Below are 21,876 nucleotides of genomic sequence, written 5' to 3' on the forward strand. Positions count from 1 at the left end.
AAATTTCATACTGTATGATGTGAAATTTTTTTTTTTAGATCCTCCATGGGCTCCTGGTAAGCCCACTGTTAAAGATGTGGCCAAAACATCTGCCTTCCTGCAATGGACAAAACCTGAACATGACGGTGGTGCAAAGATTGAGTCGTACACCGTTGAGCTCCTCAAGAGCGGAACTGACGAGTGGGTTCGTGTAGCTGATGGTATCCCCTCTCTTGAGCACTTCCTGAGAGGATTGATGGAGAAGCAAGAGTACTCATTCCGTGTCAAAGCTGTCAACGCAGCAGGCGAGAGTGAACCTAGTGAACCAAGCGATCCAGTGCTCTGCAAGGAGAGACTCAGTAAGTCACACTGTTAAATATAAGAATTCTGTCTTCATTTATTTATCCTCATGGAGTTCCAAACCTATATGACTTTCTTTCTTCAGTGGAACATAAAAGAAGAAATTATGAATAATGTAGTTGATTACTCTTTTTCATGCAATTTCAATAAATGGGGAGATTACATACTTCATGGAAAATTGTAAAAATACAGCTGCCGCACACTCAAACACTGTGCAAGATCAATTTATTAGCAAGCTTTCGGTCTTGCGACCTTCTTCAGGCATCAGATTTTATACTTCAAAAAGGACACAAAGGGATCATAAATGTCTCACAAAAATAGTCCATATTATGTATTTACTAGTCTTCTGAAGGCATGCAACAGTTGTGTGAACTGTCTGTTCCTCATACAAAGCTATCATATGGCATCAGAGGCCTTGAAATATAGCACACAAGTTGCACTTTTCTGGTGTTTTATTGTTATTTTGGAGCTTAAAAGCACCAATCGCTCATTATTTCTCTCATTATTTACAAAAAAGTAATGATGGGCAGGATATTCTTGACATTCTTAATATTATTCTTTTGTGGTCATATGGAAAGTCATACGGGTTTGGAAGAGATTGGGAGTGAGTAAATGATGGCAGAATTTTAAGTCTAGATAGAATTAACCATTGCTCTAACATTTAAACATTCAAGTGCATGATTCTTTATACAACATTTTCTAATGATGATCCTCCTATAGATCCTCCATCACCACCAAGATGGCTTGAAGTAGTTTCTAGTAGCAGGAACAGCGCTGAACTAAAATGGACAGCACCTGAGAGAGATGGTGGCTCTCCAATCACAAACTACATTGTTGAGAAGAGAGATGTCAGACGCAAAGGCTGGCAGGCTGTGGACACCACTGTGAAGGAGCTGAAGTACACTGTCACCCCATTAAATGAAGGGGTTCTCTATGTGTTCCGTGTTGCTGCTGAGAATGCAGTTGGACCCAGTGAATTTTGTGAACTTGTAGACTCTGTTCTTGCCAAGGATACTTTCAGTGCGTATTTAGTCCTTCTTATTGCTTGTTTCATCCAATTGATTTGTTGATATTTAGTATTGAATTTGTCTCACATATGCTTTTCTTCTTCACAGATTCCCCTGGACCTCCATATAATCTGACCATCACAGGTGTCTCAAAGACTCATGTTGACCTGAAATGGGATGCACCTAAGAATGATGGTGGAAGACCTGTCTTGAGGTAGTTACGTACATATGGCCATTGTAGCAGTTGATTATTATTTTAACATTTAGCAGTTGTTATTTTAGAATTCTTCATATACTATTATAGTGTTTATTAATAGTTTGAATTGAGCTTTATTTTATATTTTATATTTTCAATTTTTATTTTTAATTGATTACTTAATGAGTTTTTATTGTTATTTTATTTTAGATCTATTTAAGTTTTAGTCATTTTAGTACTTCAACTTATTCAACTTATTTCATTTCTAATTTTCATTTCAAGTTTTGTAAGTTTAAATTTACATCCAATTTTTATATTTTTATTTTATTTCAGCATTTATCTCAAGTTTAATTACTTTTTTGTATGACCCTTGAATCATGCTGTAAAGGCCAATTCACACTACACCGACAGACGCAGACCAACGCAGATAGTCACCAGATTACAGCATGTCACTTTTTAGACATTCTCACGCAAATTTAGCATGTTCAATCAGCGAAAACAAGCTCTGACAGACAGCAACAGACTCCGACAGGGTTAACACACTGATCCAACAAAACCCGGCAAAGTGTCTGTTGCCATGCCTCTGTCTGTCTGTGTGGTGTGAATTGGCCTTAAAGTGCTTGAGTTAATATATCTCAAAGCATACAAAAAAGTTAATCCAATGTATCAATTATTCAAAGATCACAGACATAAAAAAGATAGAATTCCTTATTTTTTTGTGTTCTAAATATCCATCTTTCCTAGATATGTCATTGAGAAGAAGGAGAAACTTGGAACCCGGTGGGTGAAATCTGGAAAGACTTCAGGTCCTGACTGCCATTACAGAGTGACTGATGTAATTGAGGGGACTGAAGTCCAGTTCCAGGTCTCTGCTGAGAACGAGGCTGGAGTTGGTCACCCAAGTGAACCCACTGATATTGTGGTCATTGAGGACCCAACAGGTATGCTAAATATAGACCCCAATATCATTTTAGAAGTTTAACCCCTTAAACCCGAAGTGTACTGCCGGCGGAACACCCCTACAACCCTGACTCCTTTTTCATCTGACTCCATAAATTTTAATTTATGGAGTCAGATGAAAAAACGAAATTAAGGCATGCAATAGTTGTGTGAACAGTCCGAAATATAATTTGGATTTTCAATCTGCTGTAAATAATGATGTGCCATTTTTCACAATTTATGCATGCTTCATGGAGTTATGTGTGAAAATGCAGCATCAGTGCTCCGTCTATATACAACCCCTCATGGAGTTGTAACACGAACCCGCACAGGTGCACACAGAGCTTTGTATATAGACGGAGCACTGATGCCGCATTTTCACACATAACTCCATGAAGCATGCATAAATTGTGAAAAATGGCACGTCATTATTTACAGTAGATTGAAAATCCAAATTATATTTCGGACTGTTCACACAACTATTACATGCCTTAATTTCGTTTTTTTCATCTGACTCCATAAATTAAAATGTTTCAATGAAATCTGTGCATCATTAAATGTGAGCAAATGTTTGACACTTATTTTTAACTCTTTAATAAACATAATCTCAAAGTCAGTTAGAATAATCAAATGTAACAATTTATTATGTCAGGTAAATGTATCATGCCAATTACAAAATCAATTCAAAGATAATCAATACAAAACATCAAATGCTCTGGAATAAAGAGAAGAGATGCGAACCCGACATTAAGAAATGCATGAAGCTGACGGTCTCGGCCGCTTTCAGCCTCACGGGCTAATCTGAAGTACAGAAGGCCCCGATTCCTTTGCTGCATTTCATTATATAGACAGAACCTCATTCACATGGAAACATGTGCTAACAATGGAAATTTGCATTCAGAGGTTACACCTTTTGAGAACGGGAGACCATTTGCCGGGAAGTCACACCCTTCTGTGTGCAAGATATTTCTAAACTATTAAGAACTTTATTACCTTTTGGTTTACTTCTTTGGAAATGAGACATTTGTACCAATCATGTATCATTTCAAATGATACCAAACATGTATAAACTGTATGATAATTGTTCACATTAAAACCATAGCTATTTTGGATGAATTTCAGGTGATCTCAGCATGAGAGAGAGAGAGAGAGAGAGAGAGTGGGGGTAGAGGGAAAGAGATGTAGATTAGAATGATTCTGAGGTGAGACTTTGCGTCTCGAATGGTGCACAAGAGTCAGTTCAAATGGTAATTTCCTTTGTTCTCTCAGAGAGTATCCCTCTCTTACAGTTCTTCCAGTTTTTCCAGTCTTACACCTTCAGAATACTAGTTAACACATAATATGGACTATTTTCATGAGACAAAAAAGTGGGTTAAAAAATGGGTTGAATATATTTGATTTGAGATGTAATCCATAATGAAACCATTCTTTATCTTGACAGGCCCACCATCACCACCTCAGGAATTGCGCGTCACAGAAGCAGCCAGAGACCATATTTGTATTGCCTGGAAGGCACCAGAAAAGAGTGGAGGAAGTCCCATTATCGGCTACCATATTGAGCTCTGTGAGGCTGGAACTGAGAAATGGATGAGAGTCAACTCTCGTCCTGTCAAAGAGTTAAAATACAGAGCAGGGGATGAAGAGGGCATTGTTCCTGAGAAGCAGTATACCTTCAGAGTCCGTGCTGTCAATTCTGTTGGTGCCAGTGAGCCCTCTGACATTTCTGAGAACGTATATGCCAAAGATTCTGATTGTAAGAGTTTTTTTTAATTATTTTTTAAATAAAATTTTAAATGATCATTTGTTACCATTTTAATGTAAGGATAACTGATTGCCCTATTACTCACATCATTGCAGGTAGCCCAACCCTTGACTTCCAGACCAAAGACCTTGTTGTTGTAGAAGGTGAAAAGATGCACCTACCTATTCCATTTAAGGCTGTGCCGTCACCTAAGATTACATGGCACAAAGATGGAAATGAACTGAAGGCTGATGACAGAACCTTCTTTAGAGCTGAGTACACATCCTGCCATCTGGAAATTCCAAGCTGCTTACACGCTGATGCTGGCCAGTACAAAGTTACCTTGGAGAACAGCAATGGTTCAACAAGTGGAACACTCAATGTCAAAGTTATTGGTATGTCTTTGAGTTCTACTGCTAGTTTGACTGCTTTGGAATATTTTATCTGTTAACAACTGATTATGCTAACATAAAAATGAAAACGCACCTTTACATTTTAAACTAATGCCATTGCTTTATGTTTTTTTTAAACAAACGTTAGGTCTTCCTGGACTGTGTAAAGAAATTGTTGCTAGTGAAATTACCAAGAGCACCTGCAAGGTGTCCTGGGATCCTCCAGACTATGATGGTGGTAGCCCCGTTCTCCACTATGTGCTGCAACGCAGAGAAGCAGGCAGGAGAACCTATGTCAATGTTATGTCTGGGGAAAACAAAGTGTGCTGGCCGGTTAAGGATCTCATTCAAAATGGGGAGTATTACTTCCGTGTCAGAGCTGTCAACAAGATTGGTGGTGGTGAATTCATTGAGCTTCGTAATCCTGTAATTGCTGAAGATCAGAAGCGTAAGTAATGACATTCATTGAACGGATTTGGATGTACCTTTCATTTTGCATTTGCATGATATTTTTAATAACTTTTTGTCCATCAAATACAGAACGTCCTGATCCACCAGTCGATGTGGAAACACACAACCCAACTTCTGAGAGTGTGACCCTTACGTGGAAGCCTCCCATGTATGATGGTGGAAGCAAAATTATGGGTTACATTCTTGAGAAGATGATGAAAGGGGAAGATAATTTTAAGAGATGTAATGACTTCCTTGTGCCAGTGTTGTCCTATACTGTTAAGGGATTGACGCAAGGAAAGCAATATCAGTTCCGCGTGTGTGCCGAAAATGCAGCTGGTGTCAGTGATCCTTCACGCAGCTCACCTTTGATCAAAGCCTCAGATGCAGTTGGTATGAACTTAATCTTTTGTTACTTGTCAAATCATAACGTTTTTTTCAAATGTGAAGTCCCTCTGATGCAAGCTATTGGCATATGTACTGTAAGCATTTTTTGTTATTCTGCTTCCAGATCGTCCAAAGGTATTCCTTAGCGGTAGTCTACAATCAGGCTTGTCTGTGAGACGAGGTGAAGAGATCCGATTGGATGCCAACATCTCTGGATTTCCTTACCCCCAAATTACATGGATGAGGGACAATTCAACCATTCGGCCAGAGCCACTGAAGAAGAGACCAGAAAGGCCCATTAAAAAGAAGAAAGAAAAAGAAAAGGAGGAAAAGAAAGAGGCAGATGCAGAAAAGAAAGAGGTAGATGCAGAAAAGAAGGTGGAAGACAAAGAGGCGAAGGAGGAGGACAAGGCAAAGAAGGAAGAAGAAAAGGAGAAAGAAAAAGAAAAGGAGGTGGAGGAACCGGAGGAACCTGAAGAAGCATACCATCCAAGCTTAAATGAACGTCTTACCATTGAATCCAAGAGGAAGGGTGAATCCTTAATTATTGTAACAGATACTATCCGAGGTGATCATGGTGTTTTCACCATAAAAGTGGAAAATGATCATGGTGTTGCCTCTGCCTCCTGTGAAGTTAATGTCCTTGGTGAGTTGAGATAATATTCTAAAGATTCTTTTTGTCTCCGTAATCTTTAATCAAAACATGATAATTTACTCTTCATCTGAAGAAGATAAAGCATGACTTTCCTTATTTGCTGATGTCACTTACCCCACACAAGCTATTGGATAATGTAATCAATACTCAAATAGCTAATTAGGCATTGTTCAAGTAAATTTATTTGGTCTGGTATACCACATTGGTATGGAAACACATCAGTTGAAACCGACTTTAATAATGACACTTTACAAGAAACATATACACCCTTTTCCACCTTGAATATTTTGGGAAAAGAATGGAATGTTCATTTTTACCCTTTCATATTTCAGATACTCCTGGACCTCCAGTCAATTTCAAATTCGAAGAGATAAGGAAGAACTCAATCCTCTGTAAGTGGGATCCTCCTCTGGATGATGGTGGTTGTGAAGTCATTAACTACATATTAGAGCGAAAAGATAACTCCAAGGCTGAGCTTGGATGGATCACTGTAACATCAATCCTTAGAGGTTGTAAATTTCTAGTGCCCAAACTTATTGAGGGCAAGGAGTACCTCTTCCGCGTCACTGCCGAGAACAAGTATGGTCCTGGAACTCCATTCATCTCCAAACCTGTCATTGCAAAGAATCCATTTGGTATGACGAATTTCCATTGTTTGTTTGATCACATAATTTGTATTATTGTTTTTCACAGTTGATCTAACAGTTAAATATGCCTTTGTCAATTCAGATCCTCCAGAGGCGCCGGAGAAACCTGAAATTAAGGATGTTACAGCCAGCAGTATGCGTGTTACCTGGATAGAACCCAATGACAATGGCAGCCCCATTGAGGGATATTGGGTAGAGAAACGAGAAATTAACAGCACACACTGGGCGAGAGTCAATCGCACCATGGTTCCTGATTTGGAAATAAATGTAGAGGGCCTTTTAGAGGGTCTGACATATATTTTCAGAGTCTGCGCGGAAAATGTAGCTGGACCTGGAAAGTTCAGTCCCCCGTCAGAACCAAAAACAGCACAGGCACCAATCAGTAAGTTTGTAACATTAAACCTGACTATATAAACCATGAAAATTTTGGAATTACATTTAATATCAAATTAATATCAATTTAAAATGTAATATTTATTATATAACAATTATTTTTTCAGTGCCCCCGGGTCCACCAATTCCAAGAGTTGTTGACACCTCAGACTTTTCCATTGATGTTGAATGGGATCCTCCCGCAGACGATGGTGGTGCAGACATCTTTGGTTATCATGTTGACAAAGTTGTTGCTGGTACCAAGGACTGGTCACGAGCCACAGAGAGGCCATGGAAGAACCGCACATTTACAGTGTATGGCGTGAGAGAAAGCGCAAAATACATTGTCCGTGTTGTTGCAGTCAATTGTGCTGGTGAAGGACAACCAGGTTTTACAGATGCAGTAATTGTGAAAAACCCTGCAGGTATAAACATAATACTAATGCTAATTATCATAGGCTGTTGTTTAATTGTTAAGCAATTAAAGTGTTCCAAGATAAACAGCTAGCTTTGTTTCTTTGCCAAAACAGAGGTTCCTGTCATCGAACTTGATATCTCTGTAAAAAATGGAGTTGTCGTTAGAGCTGGAGAGATGCTGAGAATTCCAGCACATGTGACTGGCAGACCTTTTCCATTTTTGAAATGGACAAAGGATGATGCAGCATTAGAAAAAGATCGTATGGAGGTAGAAGAAGCTGGACCGGTCAGCACTGTTGTCATTAAAACCACAAAGAGAAGTGATCATGGCAAATACCAAATCCAAGCAGCAAATCCAAGTGGTATTAAGTCTGCATGGACCAGGGTTGAAGTTATGGGTAAGAATTTTTAAATTGTAATATGGATTCAAAGTGTACACTCATTTTCATTACAGCATGCATAACATACAGTTCGCAACATTTAAAATCTCTCTGCAGATGTTCCTGGACCAGTTCTTGACCTGAAACCTGTTGTGGTTACAAGAAAGCTAATGATGCTGAATTGGTCAGATCCTGATGATGATGGTGGTAGTGATGTGACAGGGTTTATCATTGAAAGGAGGGAACCAAAGATGCACACATGGAGACAACCCATGGAGACTCCTTCCTCCAAATGTGAGATTGTAGGTATTATTGAGGGACAGGAGTACATTTTCCGTGTTGTGGCTAAGAACAAGTATGGATGTGGACCTCCAGTCGATCTTGGACCAATCCGTGCTGTGGATCCTCAAGGTAAACCTGACATACACGATGCTTTTACTCTTAGAACAACTCTCGCTATTATGACTGTTCTTGTGTATTTATTGTCATATGTTTTTTTGAATGCCAGGTCCACCAACTTCTCCTGAAAAGTTCCACTATATTGAGAGGACCAAGTCCTCTGTTACTATTGAATGGAGACCACCGCGTAATGATGGTGGTAGTCCAATCATTGGCTACATCATTGAGAAAAAGCGACAAGATGAACCAGCCTTTCAGCGTGTCAACCCAGAGCTGGTCACTGCTCAAATTTTGACAGTTGAAAACCTTGATGAGTTGCATATGTATGAGTTCCGTGCAAAGGCTGTCAATGCACTTGGTGAAAGTGAGCCTTCAATTACCATGACTGTTGTAATTCAGGATGATGAAGGTTTGTCCAATTCTAGTTTAACATCACTGTTCTTCAGCATAGACATTTCATCTGTTTTTTTGATGACACACATTTCATCTGTCTTTTGATAATTATAGTGGCACCAAGTCTGCATATGCTGAAGCACTTCAAGGGTGATTTGATCCGAGTAAGGAAAAACGAACCTATTGAGATGCCTGCTGAAGTCACAGGCCTACCAATGCCAAAGATTGAATGGCTGAAGGATGATGTTGTTATTGACACGGACACTGAGAAACTCCTGATAGAAACCAAAGAGATTGACAGAGTGACATCACATACAAAACTCTCCATCCCTGGTGTTACGAGAATGGACAAGGGCGTATACACTGTTATTGCCTCAAATCGTTTGGGATCACCCAGTCATTCCATCACAGTGGAAGTGTTGGGTAAGTTATCCTATACTTTACAATAAATAGTATTGGACACTTGAACACTTCAGTTAAAACTGTTTTAAACAAAATGTCAAACCAAGTGGCATCATGCTGAGGTGATTTTAGTGGATGTTTGGAGTCAGATCTCCTTAAGTTCACACAGTTGAATAGCCAAATGCGTAGTTCATCACATTAACTATGGAAATCATCTACTTATGTTTGACAACCAAAAGGTGCCTAATACCCTTGTCTTAATTTTTATATAAAAAATCTCTTATTTATATTAAAAAAAAGTGTTGTGAAATGTTTTACTTGAAATGTATGCTTTTTTATATGATTCAATGGCAAGCAGTATGTCATGGCTTAAGTTTCCAAAGTATGTTTATTTTGCATATACTTAATGATTTATAATTATCTCTTTTTTTCACAGATCGCCCAACACCACCAAGGAATATTGCTGTTTCAAATATCAAATCTGAGTCTTGCAACCTTACCTGGGATGCCCCATTGGATATTGGTGGCAGTGAGCTTACCAACTACATTGTTGAGATGAAAGACCTTAATGTTGAAGATCCTGAAAAGGCTGAGTGGGTGCAGGTTACTAACTCCATTATTGAGAAGCGATATGGGGTAAGCAAAACAATTATTTCATAGCATTTGTGTAGGTAGTCATTCAAAATGCGTCAAACAAGAGCATTGTTTATATAAAACACATAGAATGGGAAAATTTGCTGAAATAATGATATCATCTTGTTTAAAGACTATATATATTTTGAATTTTTTTTTTTGCAGGTATGGAACCTGCAAACCGGTGGCAACTATAAATTTAGGGTCAAAGCTGAGAATAAGTATGGAATAAGTGAGGCCTGTGAAACCGAAGAGGTCCAGATTAGGGATCCTTTTGCTCTGCCTGGCCCACCTGAGAAGGTCACTATCGCGGAGCGCTCTAAGACCCATATGGTACTGACATGGGAACCACCTAGTGACAGTGGTGGTTCTATGATTACTGGCTACTGGCTTGAGAAGCGTGAAAAGGGCACTTCCTATTGGTCTCGTGTGAATAAGGCACTGGTGTCAAAACGTGGCATGAAAGGCTGGGAATACCAGGTTACCCGTCTCATAGAGGGAACGGAGTATGAATTCCGTGCAATGGCTTGCAATTCTGCTGGTATTGGACCACCTAGTGCCATTTCTGAATCTGCCGTTGCCGATGATCCATTGAGTAAGAACAAAAATTAAATGCATTTGTATTTTGGATAGATTTAAATGAATGTTTTTTTTAACATATTTCATGTTTGTTTGTTTTGTGTGTGATTGTGTGTGTGTGTGTGTTTACAGCTCCACCTAGCATGCCAGCAGCTCCTGAGATTAGTGACAAAACCAAGCATAGTGTCACTCTTGCGTGGACCCCACCAGCTAAAGATGGTGGTCGCCCCATCAAAGGTTACATCATTGAGATCCAGGATGAAGGAACTTCTGAGTGGGCCAGGATTAATGATGCTGAAAATCTGCATCCTTCTACTGTGTTCACAATTCCAAACCTCCCAGAACTTAAGAAATACAGATTCAGAATCATTGCAGTCAATGAAATTGGCGAGTCTGAACCAAGCCCCAGAACCACTGAAGTTCGCATAGAGGACATTCAAAGTAAAGTCTTTTGTACTGAAATACAAATTAACTTCCTCAAGAGTCACAATATTTATTTTTGCATGACCTTATGCATTCTCTTAATTCCACAGCTGGACCGAAGATCTTCATGGATATCAGTGCTCATGATCTTCTGTGTATCCGTGCTGGATCTCCATTTAAGATTCCTGCTACCATCACAGGACGTCCTGTTCCCAAAGTTACATGGGAGTTTGATGGCAAAGCAAAGACAGAAAAGAAGGATCGTCTTCATATCTTACCAGTGGATTCACAGGTAATACTTTTTCTCTAATTTTAGACACAAATACAATTTTCTTCTGAATCTAAGACAGATGTTTATTGGTGATTTTCTTGGGGATTAGGTTGAATCAACTGACACTACCTCAGTTATTACAATTCCTGTGAGTTTGAGAAGCCATTCTGGCAGGTACACAATTACAGCAAAGAACAAATCAGGACAGAAGCATGTCAATGTCAGAGTAAATGTGCTTGGTGAGTTTGCTACTTATATTTTAATTTGTTTAATATTTTTAAAGACTTAATCAAAAATAACATTGTGCTATGAAGTAAATTGATATTTTTTTTTCCAGATGTTCCTGGAGCACCCAAAGAGCTCAAAGTTACTGATGTCACCAGAACCACAATGAGACTCATTTGGAAGCTGCCAGATAATGATGGTGGTGAAAGAATCAAAAGTTATTTTATTGAGAAGAAGGCTGTCAATGGAAAGGCTTGGACAATTGTCAACGCTACTTGTGCCAGCATGGCCTTTGTCGTGCCCAACCTCCTTGAGGGACAGGACTACTTATTCCGTGTTCGTGCTGAGAATCGCCTTGGCTTTGGACCATTTACCGAGACCACAGAACCTGTTAGGGCAAGGGATCCTATCTGTAAGTTGGTTAGCCCAGTATTTTGAGAAGCATCGCATGCCTCTAAATTGTTTTCTAATTAATTTCTGATTAATCTTATTTTCTTTTAATGTCAAGATCCTCCTGACCCTCCAACCAAGGTGAAAATTAACCTTGTTACAAAGAACGCCGTAACCCTGACATGGGTTCCTCCTAAGAATGATGGTGGAGCACCAGTAAAGCATTACATCATTGAGAGGTTGAGCTGGGATACCAGTGGTCCACAGAAAGAGACTTGGAAACAATGCAACAAGAGAGATGTTGAAGAGACTACCTTCATCATTGAAGAGCTTAAAGAAGGTGGCGAATATGAGTTCCGTGTTAAAGCTGTAAATGAAGCTGGTGCAAGCAGACCCTCTGTTACTGCCGGACCAATTGTCATTAAGGACCAGACATGTGAGTTGAAGATCATGTCATTTTTTTTATAAAGTTTCTTGAAATATGACACTTAGTTATTTGCTAACATTTCTTTAAAAAAAAAATGTAGGTGCTCCAAGTATTGATCTCAGAGAGGCTTTAGAAGGTGCAGAAGGATATGATGTCAACATTGTTGCCAGGATACAAGGCTGTCCATTCCCATCTCTTGTCTGGCACAAGGCTCCCCAGGATAAGCCTGATGACAAAGCTGCTGTACAGTATGACAAACATGTCAATAAACTTGTTTCTGATGAGAAATGCACCCTGTTAATTCAGCAGTCAAAGAGAGGTGACAGCGCAGTATACACTCTGACAGCCACCAACAGTTTGGGCACAGCCACCAAGAGCATCAAGCTTAGCATTTTGGGTAAGTCCTTGAATTCCAGGATTTAATTTTCTCCTAATTTGGAATGATTCATCCATTTGAAAGATAAAAAATTAATAATATGCTATTCTTGTGTCCTTAGGACGTCCTGGTGTACCTGTAGGACCAATTAAGATTGGGGAGATTTTCGCTGAAAGGATTGGTCTCTCCTGGAATGTACCCACAGATGATGGCGGTTCCAAGATTACAAACTATGTCGTTGAAAAGCGTGAGGAAAACAGAAAAACATGGGTCCATGTCTCTAGTGATCCAAAGGAATGCCAATACACAGTACAAAGGCTAACAGAGGGCCATGAGTATGAGTTCCGTGTTATGGCTCAGAATAAATATGGAATTGGACCACCCTTGTACAGTGAACCTGAGAAAGCACGAAACCTCTTCAGTAAGTTTCATATAATTGGAATCTCGAAGTCCAGCGGTTTTCAAACTTTTTGATTCCCATGACCTCCAAATATGATGATCTCTTTGCGAGGGACCACCTTACTGAAATATGTACATATATAAGGACCCATTTATACTCTGTGAGAAAAATGTTAAGCTTGACATAATTCAAATTAAACAATTGGCTTTTATATTGGCATTATAGGAGAATATTCAAATATTATCTGGAACATATTTACTATGTATTAATTTGTCAGTGTATGTTGATATCTAGTGACAGTCTACCCATAATTAGAGTAATATTATATGTTTTTTTTTTTGCATAACTTAAAAAAGTACAAGTAAGATGAATGATCTCATGATTTTTGGTTTCTGATTTCCAGTCTTTTGAAAACAGAATGAAACAATGACAATGTAAAATTCAGTAAAAGCTAAAATGGTTTTAAATGTATTAAATATACTATTCAAACTCGGATCCTTGCAAAAATAAATGTATTGTTTAAATTCAATTTAATACTTATTTTACTCCATTCTTCCCTCAATAGCTGTGCCTGGCCAATGTGAGAAGCCAACTGTTACAGATGTTTCAGTTGAATCTATGACCGTCAACTGGGATGAGCCAGAATATGATGGTGGCTCTCCAGTAACTGGCTATTGGTTAGAGCGTAAGGAAACTACAGGCAAGCGTTGGACAAGAGTAAATCGCGAACCTATCAGAATCAGGACTCTAGGAGTTTCCCATATTGTAACAGGCCTTATGGAGGGTGCTATCTATCAGTTCCGTGTTATTGCAATTAATGCAGCTGGATGCGGCCCTCCTAGTGTTCCTTCTGATCCTGTTCCATGTAGAGACCCCATAGGTATGTAAGAATTTTCTTGTTTTCTTAATTTTATTTTTCACTTGTGTACTTTTGTATTTTGGTGCGTCTTATTCATGCGTCTATTATACATTTGTATTTTTTCTTAACAGCACCTCCAGGACCTCCAACACCAAAAGTAACAGACTGTACCAAGTCAACTGTTGATCTTGAATGGATTCCTCCACTTATTGATGGTGGATCTAAGATCACAGGCTATTTTGTAGAGTACAAAGAAGAAGGGCAAGAGGAATGGGAGAAGGTATGTGCGCGCACACACACACACACACACACACACACACACACACACACACACACACACACACACACACATATATATATAATTTACTTTTTTTTTGTCTTAGGTTAAAGACAAGGAAATCAGAGGCACCAGGTTTGTTGTTCCTGGACTTAAAGAGCTTGGATTCTACAGATTTAGAGTGAGAGCTGTAAATTCTGCAGGTGTGGGAGAACCTGGTGAGGTTTCTGATGTGATTGAAGTCAAGGACAGGACAAGTAAGCATTAGTTCAGATTTTAGATTTCTCTCCTGTCTTTTTTCTGTCTTCTGTTTTCTGTATTTATTTATTTTATATTTAATTTACCATATATTTTAGTTCCCCCTGAAGTAGACCTGGATGCAACTGTCAAGGAAAAGATTGTTGTTCATGCTGGTGGGGTTATCCGCATCCTGGCCTATGTGTCAGGAAAGCCTGCTCCAGAGATTATTTGGAATAGAGACGATGGTGATTTACCAAAGGAGGCTGCTGTTGAGACCACCTCTATAAGTTCAGCTTTGGTTATCAAAAGTTGCAGGAGACAACACCAAGGCATTTATACACTGACTGCTAAGAATGCAGGTGGAGAGAGGAAGAAAGCAGTTATTGTTGAAGTATTGGGTGAGTGTTTTTTTATATATATATCTTAATTCTGAAATGATTTCAATAAACTAATGAACACTGCTTGTTTTTTCTCTTCACAGATGTCCCTGGCCCAGTGGGTCAGCCTTTCTCTGGTGAGAATCTCACCAATGACTCTTGTAAGTTGACATGGTACTCTCCTGAAGATGATGGTGGCTCAGCTATCACCAACTATATAATTGAGAAGAGAGAAGCTGACCGCAGAGGCTGGACTTCAGTGACATATACTGTCACAAGACATAATGCTGTTGTCCAGGGTCTTATTGATGGCAAGGGTTACTTCTTCAGAATTGCAGCTGAAAATATTATTGGAATGGGTCCCTTCACGGAGACTTCAGCTCCAGTCGTCATCAAGGATCCACTCTGTAAGCCTTGTTTTTGTTAATTTGTATCAGTATTTTGTATTTTTTACATTATTCATTTTTTTTACATGTCATTACTTTTAATTACTCGTATGATGTCTCACACATTTCTCACACAACTTCTTCAGCTGTACCTGAGCGTCCAGAGGATCTTGAGGTTACAGCCATCACAAATGATTCAATCAGCATCGCATGGAGGCCTCCAAAGTATGATGGAGGTTCAGACATTACAAGCTATGTTCTTGAAGTTCGTCTTATCGGACAGGACAATTTCAGGATTATTGCCGCAGAGGATAAACTTTTGGATCGTAAATTCACACATGTGGGTCTTAAAGAAGGTTATTCTTATGAATTCCGAGTTAGTGCTGTCAATCAAATCGGTCAAGGCAAACCATCATTCAGCACCAAACCAGTTACATGCAAAAAAGAGTTTGGTAAGTAATTGAAGTGTTGCACTAAATTGATATCTTTTTTTTCTTTTTTTTTATTGACTGTTTGATTTATTGTATACTATACTCTTTACTAGAACCACCAAACCTTGATCTCGAGTTCCGTGACAAGCTTGTTGTTCGCGTTGGGGAAACTTGCACTCTTCAAAGCAAATACACAGGCAAACCAGCACCAACAATTAAATGGTTCAAAAATGATGAGGAGCTTCAGGCAAATGAAGAAATCGTTCTTACCAGCACAATGAATAAATTATGCTTGACTATTGCAAAAGCAAAACGTGATCACAGTGGAAAATACACTGTGGTTCTGGAGAACTCCATTGGCTCACGCAAGGGCATATGTACTGTTACTGTTGTTGGTAAGCTAATGTCAACTTTTTGTCAAGTAGATATTATATTTTTTATAATATTATTTTTGATCTTACAATTATTTCTTTGCAAACTTAATGATGAATCTTGTTTTATGAATTTTTCAGACCGTCCACAACCTCCAGAGGGTCCTGTTGTCTTTGATGAGATTTACAGGAATTATATGGTCATTTCTTGGAAGCCCCCATTGGATGATGGTGGAGCTGCTATTTCTAACTACACTGTTGAAAAGAGAGACACCAACAGGGATTTATGGATGCCTGTTACAGACTCTTGCACAAGGACATCATGCAGAGTTCCAAAACTAATTGAGGGAAGAGAGTACATCATTAGAATTTGTGCTCAAAATATTCATGGTATTAGTGATCCATTGCTATCTGCTGAAACAAAAGCAAAGGATATTTTCAGTAAGTAACATATTCTGCAGTATAATATAATAGTCAATAAATTATTTTAACAAGAATCTTTTAATGAATGGTCTAGACTTTTACTCATGTTCTCAAATTTCTTACACCTGCAGAGGTTCCAGACGCACCACAGGCACCTGTGATAAAAGAAATCTATAAAGATACAGCTCTGATTTCATGGCTCCAGCCAGCTGATGGTGGCAAACCAATCACAAACTACATTGTTGAAAGAAAGGAGACCAAGGCCAATATGTGGACTAAAGCTGGAAAAGACCGCATTTACCCCAACACAGAATATTGGGTTCCTGATCTTCTCAAGGGATGTGAATATGAATTCCGTGTCACAGCAGAGAATGTGATTGGTGTTGGTGACCCCAGTCCACCTTCAAAGCCCATCTATGCCAAAGATCCTATTGGTATGTATCCAAGGATATTTTAAATTAAAAAAAATCAATTAACTATTTAAAAAAAAAAAGTTAAAATAATAACACCCACCCTCCACTTTTTTCATGATTTTCTTGTCACAGTGATTCCAAGCCCACCTGTACTTCCAGTAGCAATTGACAAGACAAAAGAGTCTGTCACTCTTTCTTGGCAGCCACCAAAAGACTGTGGCAGAGGCAAAATCTTTGGCTATCTCCTTGAATATCAGAAAGCTGGTGATGAGGAATGGCTTCAAGTTAATCAGACACCTGACTCCTGCCAGGGCACTGTATTCAAGGTTATCAACCTTGAGGATGGTGCACTGTACAGATTTAGAGTAAAGGCAGTGAATGCTGCTGGCGAATCAGAGCCTGCATATGTCCCAGAGCCTGTTCGAGCACAAGACAGATTTGGTAATTTATGCGTATTCGGATATGTATGATATTAGTTATTAATTATGCATGTTATTGCATTTAAGAAAATGTGTGTAACAATATTAAATGCTATTTTTGTTTTGTTTTTATCTATAGAGTCCCCAGAACTTCAACTGGATTTGGGCATGCCTCGTGAACTCAAAGCAATGGCCGGAACCCATATTAATATTATTGCTGGAATCAAAGGAATGCCTTTCCCCAAAGTCACATGGAAGAAAAATGAATTAGATGTTCCTACAAGATCAGAGATTGAAACATCTGGAACAGCAACCAAACTGGAGATGCGTTATTGCACCCGTGCAGACTGTGGCGATTACACACTTACTGTTGAAAATCCAGCTGGATCAAAGGCAGCCACATGCACCGTGCTTGTTCTTGGTAATTTTTTTTTATATTACAAAGACTATGTAAAATCAGAAATTGTACAATTTTAAATAATTTATAACAAATAGAACATAAAAATAAATGAAAATACTAGGGGTGTGACAATAAACCTAGCTCATGAGACAAGACTACATGATATTGGGCTCACAAGAGCGATTCAAGATTATATTTTAACACTATTTTTAAGAAATCTTCAAAGGCGAAATATATGACTGGAGAAATAGACTATTATTCGACTGAGTCGCAAAACAATTTTTAAGACTTTTGACTATTAATCATCTTAATCATCGTAATACATGTCACTTTATTTCTAATTTCTGAGTATGAATTATCCTATGCAATAAAAGACAGAACAATATAAGCACTGTAAAAGGTTTTGCCACAAGCTCAACTGCATCATGCTGATATCGTGAGACAGCTTTTCACCTCAACGAGAAATATCGTCACTTTTTTATATAGCAAGATCTTGTGACTCGTCAAACCCCTAGAAAATACCATTCTTTTCAGGCAAAGAGTTAAGTTGTTGTTTTATTTGTTTGTTTTTGTAGACAAGCCTGGAGCAGTTCAGAATCTCAGGGTATCTGATGTCAGATGTGATTCTGCCCAGCTGTCTTGGAAAGACCCAGAAGATAATGGTGGTGCACGCATCACTAACTTTGTTGTTGAGAAAAAGGATGCAGCATCTGCACAATGGGTGCCAGTCTGTTCATCATCCAAAAAACGTAGCATGATGGCTAAGCATTTGATTGAGGGAACAGCATACATGTTCCGTGTGGCAGCTGAAAATCAGTTTGGAAGAAGTGAATATGTTGAAACAACAAAAGCTATCAAAGCAATGAATCCCCTGTGTAAGTATGGCCTGAGAAATGTCTCCACTTCGATGCTTATTTAATGTTAATTTTCAAAACAATATATATAATGTATAACATAAAAATATATATTTATATAATAAACTAACATTTGTTTTCATATTTCATATTTCAGTTCCACCTGGTCCACCAAAAGACCTGCATCATGTAGATGCTGATAAAACCGAGGTGTGGCTCCAGTGGAATTGGCCCGATCGCACGGGAGGAAGTGACATCACAGGTTTCTTGGTTGAGTATCAAGAAGAAGGTGAAAGGGATTGGATAATTTTTAAGACTGTCAGCATTCCCGAGTGCCATGTGACTGGACTGGAAGAAGGAAAGACCTACAGGTTCCGTGTTAAGACAGAGAATGCAATTGGTCTAAGTAGACCAGATACCACTGTGCCAGTACTTTGCCAGGAAAAACTAGGTTAGACTCTAATTTGAATGTCCCGTATGATTATTTAAAGAATTTTTGTTTTCAATATGTATTATTAAAATTTGTATTCTTCTACTGTCTTTGTAGTACCACCCATTGTTGAGGTTGATGTGAAATTGATTGAGGGAATCATTGTGAAAGCTGGAAGCACTATTAGGATGCCTGCCATTATGAGAGGCCTTCCGGTTCCCGTTGCCAAATGGGTCATTGATGGAGAGGAAATCAAGAGTGAAGGCAATATCAAAATCGACACAGACAACTTCTCCACTGTTCTGACCATTGCCGATTGCACAAGAAATCACACCGGAATCTATATTCTCACAGTGTCTAACTCAGCAGGAAGTAAGACTGTTTCTCTGAATGTCACAGTTCTTGATGTGCCATCTGCCCCGATAGGTCCTGTTAATATCCTTGAAGTGACTCCTGAATCCATGGTCATTGACTGGCGTCCTCCCAAAGAGGATGGTGGAAGCCCTGTCATGAACTATATTGTTGAGAAGAGGGAATCAAATAAGGAAACTTGGGGAGGAGTAAGCTCTGGCAGCACTTCCACAAGGCTCAAGATTTCTCGTCTGCAGCAAGGAGTTGAGTATGTTGTGAGAATTCGCGCTGAAAATAAAATGGGAATTGGCGCAGCTCTTGAAAGTGCACCAACTGTTGCCCGGCACCAGTTTGAGTCCCCTGGCCATCCTGGAAAACCAGTTGCATCTGATATATCTGAAGATGCTCTCACACTTGGATGGACAATGCCACTGTTTGATGGTGGTAGTCCAATCAGTGGTTACATTATTGAGCGAAGACATAAAGGAGGCAAATGGATTAGAGTGAATAAAACACCCTGCAAGGACCTTAGATATAGAGTGCTTGGGCTTTTTGAAAGTATCGAATATGAGTTCAGAGTATTTGCTGAAAATATTGCTGGCTTTAGTGGACCTTCACCTATCTCAGATCCTGCCAGACCTTGCAGACCAATTACTGTTCCAGGACCTCCAATTAACCCTAAGATAAAGGACTACAGTTGTATACATGCTGACTTAGTCTGGATCAGACCCACAAAAGATGGAGGCAGTCCAGTCTTAGGATATATTGTTGAATGCCATAAAGAAGGTGCTGAGTGGGAGAAAGTCAATAAGGATGATCTGATTAAGCAGTGTGCTTATAGAGTAAAGGGACTGACAGAGGACACAGAATACAGGTTCCGTGTTAAAGCTGTTAACATGATTGGAGAAGGAGAGACTAGGGAAATCCCAGAGTCAGTTATTGCTAAGGATATTGTTATTCCTCCCGAAATTGAGATGGATGCCACATGCCGTGACCGTATGACTGTCCGTGTTGGACATAACATTAATGTTGTAGCATATGTGAAAGCAAGACCTGATCCAGAAATTACTTGGTGCAAAGGTGAAAGCATTTTGGAAAGGGGCAAGCGTACCACTCTGATAAACAACTTCCCAGTAGTGCAAATGCGTATCAAGGAAGCAACCAGAGCAGATCATGGAAAGTATATACTTAAGGCTGCTAATGAAGCTGGAGAGGCCTCAGCTACTATTAGTGTAAATGTTCTGGATAGACCTGGGCACTGCCAGAATCTTAAGTTGACGTATGTAACTAAAAACTCTTGCATGGTGTCCTGGGATGCTCCTGAGGATAATGGAGGCACTGAGATAACAAATTACATTGTGGAATGTCGGGAGCCAAGTATACGAGCCTGGTCAATGATATCATCTGACTGCACAAATCGTATGGTAAAGGCAAAGCTCATGGAAAATCATGAATATTTATTCCGTGTGTCTGCTGAGAACAAGTGTGGTCCTGGACCAGCAACAGAAACCAAAACTCCTATCCTTGCAATCGACCCACTTCAGAAGCCAAGTGAGCCAGAGAACTTCCACGTCAGTGATATCGGTAAGAACTTTGTTTTCCTTAAATGGAGAAAACCAGATTATGACGGTGGCAGTCCTAACCTGGGCTACCATTTGGAGAGAAAAGCAAAGGATGCTGAAGAGTGGGAAAAGGTACATGAGGGAGTCCTGAAAGAGACATTCTTCATGGTAGACAAATGTGTTGAGAACCACACCTATCAGTTTAGAGTCCAGTCAACAAATGATGGAGGTGAAAGCGCCTGGGTTAAGACATCTGATATTCTTGTCAAAGAAGAAGTTCAGAAACCAGTTATTGACCTGAAATTAGTTGGTACCATTGTGGTCAAAGCGGGTGAATCAGTAAGACTTGAGGCTGGACTTAGAGGAAAACCACAGCCTGAGGTTACATGGGTGAAGGACAAGGCTACAGGCGATAACCCAAGGATCAGTATTGACACTGGATACGATTACTCAAAATTCCTCCTTACTAAAACCAAACGTAGTGATACTGGAAAATATGTGGTCACTGCTACAAACTCAGCAGGATCATTCACAGCATATGCCAATGTTACAGTTTTGGATATACCAGGACCTGTCAGAGATATGAAGATTTCTGGCATCTCCACAGACAAGTGCAGAGTTGTATGGGATCCTCCAGAGGATGATGGTGGTTGTGAGGTGGACAGCTATATTCTAGAAAAATGTGAGACGAGAAGAATGGTTTGGTCCACTTACTCTGCCTCTGTTGTCACCAACTACTGTAATGTAATACGCCTTGTTGAGGGAAATGAGTACATATTCAGGGTCAGAGCAGAAAATAAAATGGGGACTGGACCACCAATGGAGAGTAGGCCTATTATTGCAAAGACACAATACAACAGGCCTGGTCCACCTGATACACCTGAGGTAACCAAAATTGGTAAAGATGAGATGACTGTGGTATGGGCTCCTCCTGAGAATGATGGTGGAAAGTCTATCACTGGTTACATTCTGGAGAGAAAAGAAAAGCGGGCTGTTCGATGGGTTCCTGTCACAAAGAGCCCTATCTCTGAGAGACGCATGAAGGTCACCAATCTGATCCCTAACCACGATTATCAATTCCGTGTCAAAGCTGAAAATGAAGTAGGATTGGGAGAACCAAGCAAAGCATCCAGGCCCGTCACTGCAAAAGATCCAATTGGTATGTATAGTCTGTATTACATCTATTCATCAGAGATTGTATAATGTTTTTTTTCCCCATAAGGATGTATTTAATTGTATCTTA

The 21,876-nt window shown here is 39.4% G+C and overlaps 1 protein-coding gene across 8 annotated transcripts in view; it reads left to right on the forward strand.

Annotated features, from left to right (window-relative positions):
* ttn.2 (titin, tandem duplicate 2) overlaps positions 1–21,876 on the forward strand; it is a 163,009-nt gene that overhangs the window by 86,999 nt on the left and 54,134 nt on the right. For all 8 annotated transcript variants that reach the window (XM_056265681.1, XM_056265682.1, XM_056265684.1 and 5 more), the window contains 39 exons: positions 39–338; positions 1,060–1,359; positions 1,455–1,560; positions 2,287–2,483; positions 3,923–4,234; positions 4,339–4,617; positions 4,763–5,062; positions 5,155–5,457; positions 5,576–6,097; positions 6,439–6,741; positions 6,836–7,135; positions 7,254–7,550; positions 7,656–7,940; positions 8,040–8,333; positions 8,431–8,730; positions 8,829–9,137; positions 9,553–9,752; positions 9,915–10,344; positions 10,461–10,769; positions 10,862–11,043; positions 11,132–11,261; positions 11,360–11,659; positions 11,756–12,073; positions 12,165–12,461; positions 12,562–12,861; positions 13,406–13,720; positions 13,831–13,979; positions 14,083–14,233; positions 14,333–14,614; positions 14,698–15,000; positions 15,126–15,431; positions 15,524–15,805; positions 15,923–16,222; positions 16,336–16,638; positions 16,750–17,058; positions 17,176–17,457; positions 18,012–18,311; positions 18,448–18,741; positions 18,838–21,792. In XM_056265681.1, coding sequence (XP_056121656.1) covers positions 39–338; positions 1,060–1,359; positions 1,455–1,560; positions 2,287–2,483; positions 3,923–4,234; positions 4,339–4,617; positions 4,763–5,062; positions 5,155–5,457; positions 5,576–6,097; positions 6,439–6,741; positions 6,836–7,135; positions 7,254–7,550; positions 7,656–7,940; positions 8,040–8,333; positions 8,431–8,730; positions 8,829–9,137; positions 9,553–9,752; positions 9,915–10,344; positions 10,461–10,769; positions 10,862–11,043; positions 11,132–11,261; positions 11,360–11,659; positions 11,756–12,073; positions 12,165–12,461; positions 12,562–12,861; positions 13,406–13,720; positions 13,831–13,979; positions 14,083–14,233; positions 14,333–14,614; positions 14,698–15,000; positions 15,126–15,431; positions 15,524–15,805; positions 15,923–16,222; positions 16,336–16,638; positions 16,750–17,058; positions 17,176–17,457; positions 18,012–18,311; positions 18,448–18,741; positions 18,838–21,792 — 13,704 coding nt within the window. The remainder of the gene's footprint in view (positions 1–38; positions 339–1,059; positions 1,360–1,454; positions 1,561–2,286; positions 2,484–3,922; positions 4,235–4,338; positions 4,618–4,762; positions 5,063–5,154; positions 5,458–5,575; positions 6,098–6,438; positions 6,742–6,835; positions 7,136–7,253; positions 7,551–7,655; positions 7,941–8,039; positions 8,334–8,430; positions 8,731–8,828; positions 9,138–9,552; positions 9,753–9,914; positions 10,345–10,460; positions 10,770–10,861; positions 11,044–11,131; positions 11,262–11,359; positions 11,660–11,755; positions 12,074–12,164; positions 12,462–12,561; positions 12,862–13,405; positions 13,721–13,830; positions 13,980–14,082; positions 14,234–14,332; positions 14,615–14,697; positions 15,001–15,125; positions 15,432–15,523; positions 15,806–15,922; positions 16,223–16,335; positions 16,639–16,749; positions 17,059–17,175; positions 17,458–18,011; positions 18,312–18,447; positions 18,742–18,837; positions 21,793–21,876) is intronic.

The sequence above is a fragment of the Rhinichthys klamathensis genome, unplaced genomic scaffold (assembly GCF_029890125.1).
Source record: "Rhinichthys klamathensis goyatoka isolate OS25496 unplaced genomic scaffold, OSU_Roscu_1.1 h1tg000237l_1, whole genome shotgun sequence".
In the NCBI taxonomy this organism is placed as follows: domain Eukaryota; kingdom Metazoa; phylum Chordata; class Actinopteri; order Cypriniformes; family Leuciscidae; genus Rhinichthys; species Rhinichthys klamathensis.